Source organism: Galeopterus variegatus, unplaced genomic scaffold, assembly GCF_000696425.1.
Source record: "Galeopterus variegatus unplaced genomic scaffold, G_variegatus-3.0.2 Scaffold6034, whole genome shotgun sequence".
Lineage (NCBI taxonomy): Eukaryota > Metazoa > Chordata > Mammalia > Dermoptera > Cynocephalidae > Galeopterus > Galeopterus variegatus.
Genome location: NW_007732145.1, coordinates 2,218 through 3,663, shown reverse-complemented (window position 1 = coordinate 3,663; position 1,446 = coordinate 2,218). Strand labels below are relative to the sequence as shown.

The 1,446-nt window shown below is 35.5% G+C and overlaps 1 protein-coding gene across 1 annotated transcript in view; it reads right to left on the bottom strand.

Annotated features, from left to right (window-relative positions):
• LOC103605734 (disintegrin and metalloproteinase domain-containing protein 32-like) overlaps positions 1-684 on the bottom strand; it is a gene marked incomplete at its 5' end in the record, with an annotated part of 103,962 nt that extends 103,278 nt beyond the window's left edge. Inside the window, one exon of the mRNA XM_008590356.1 lies at positions 592-684. Within this exon, the coding sequence (XP_008588578.1) occupies positions 592-684 (93 nt within the window). The remainder of the gene's footprint in view (positions 1-591) is intronic.
• Between the last annotated feature and the right edge of the window lie 762 nt (positions 685-1,446).

Here is a 1,446-nt window from a genome sequence, read left to right as displayed (position 1 = left end):
CACAATGGAATACTACTCAGCTAAAAAAATGAATGAAATACTGCCATTTGCAACAACATGGACGGACCTTGAGAGAATTAAATTAAGTGAAACAAATCAGGCACAGAAAGAGAAATATCACATGTTTGCACGTATTTGTGGGAGCTAAAAATAAATAAGTAAAACACAAACAACATTGGGGCAGGGAGGGAAGAAGACACAACAATTACAATTCCTTGAAGTTGATACAACAAGTGAACAGAAAGGAGGTTGTTGGGAGGGTGGGGGGAGAGGGTGGAGGAGGGAGGTTTCGGTAATGGGCCACAATAATCAACCACATTGTATTTTGACAAAATAAAATAAAATTTGGAAGAAAACAAACAAACAAAAAAAAAACCCAGCATCAAGTTATTGAGAATATTGGTATTAAAAGGAGGTCCCAGACCCCAACAAAAGTTTACAAAATCAGAAATCTGATTCTCATTTTATTATCTTTATATTTTTTTGAAAAGTCATTTATTTTGACTTACAGTTGTAGGTCTAAGTGTTCTAAAATATCCTAAACATGATTCTTTATATATTTGGAAGATGTTATCAAACTTAAATTCTTACTCGACAGTTCTGGCAGCATGATCCTGTAGCACACTGGGATCCTTGTTTCAGCACACAGCGTTGAGGATCACAACAGCTGTCAGGTCCACATTGCTACAAATGAATGGAATATACAAGTAAAAATTCATGACAATAATACAGACTTCCATAGGAGCTATATTTGCTGGTCTCAATTTTTGAGTTTTAGGACAGGATATAAATACTGCTGATATTTATCAATTTTAGCATCTCTAAACATTTGCAATACAAATGTAGACTTTTACATTAGGTCATAACAGAGCAACTCATACCCCACTTACCTTCCTATCGAACTAAACAACTGGGAAAAATACATGAAGTAATTTTTTCAGAAACTGGATAACAGACAAAGCAGATTATGATCCTTTAAAGTAAAGAACATGATATAATCCCTAAATCATTAGCTTTCTGCCTGAGGTATTTTCCCAAAGAGCATAATACTCTCATTGACATGGAATGAGAGACATGAGCTTGAAGTTGCTGAATTAAGGAGATTGTTGGTGAACAGTGAGCCACCTAAAAAATGAGCTCTTGAATTCTGCATAGCAGCCGTCTTAAGCCTTTGGTTGAGCTGTAAATGTAAAACAACAAAACACATTACTTCCAGGACACTGAAAGCCAAGGATCCTCAAGCATTTGAGACAGGAGATATTGGAGTTCCAACCAGCCACAACAGAAAGTCGTCACGGCACAGCAGAACATTCAGTAGACACAGAAGAGACTTTTGAGTAATATAGAGTAATACTGAGTCTAGAGAGAATGCTATTTTAAACTATCCCTAAAAAGCTTAAAGATAAAACAATAACATCAATCCGATTAACAAAAATGTAAATGTGA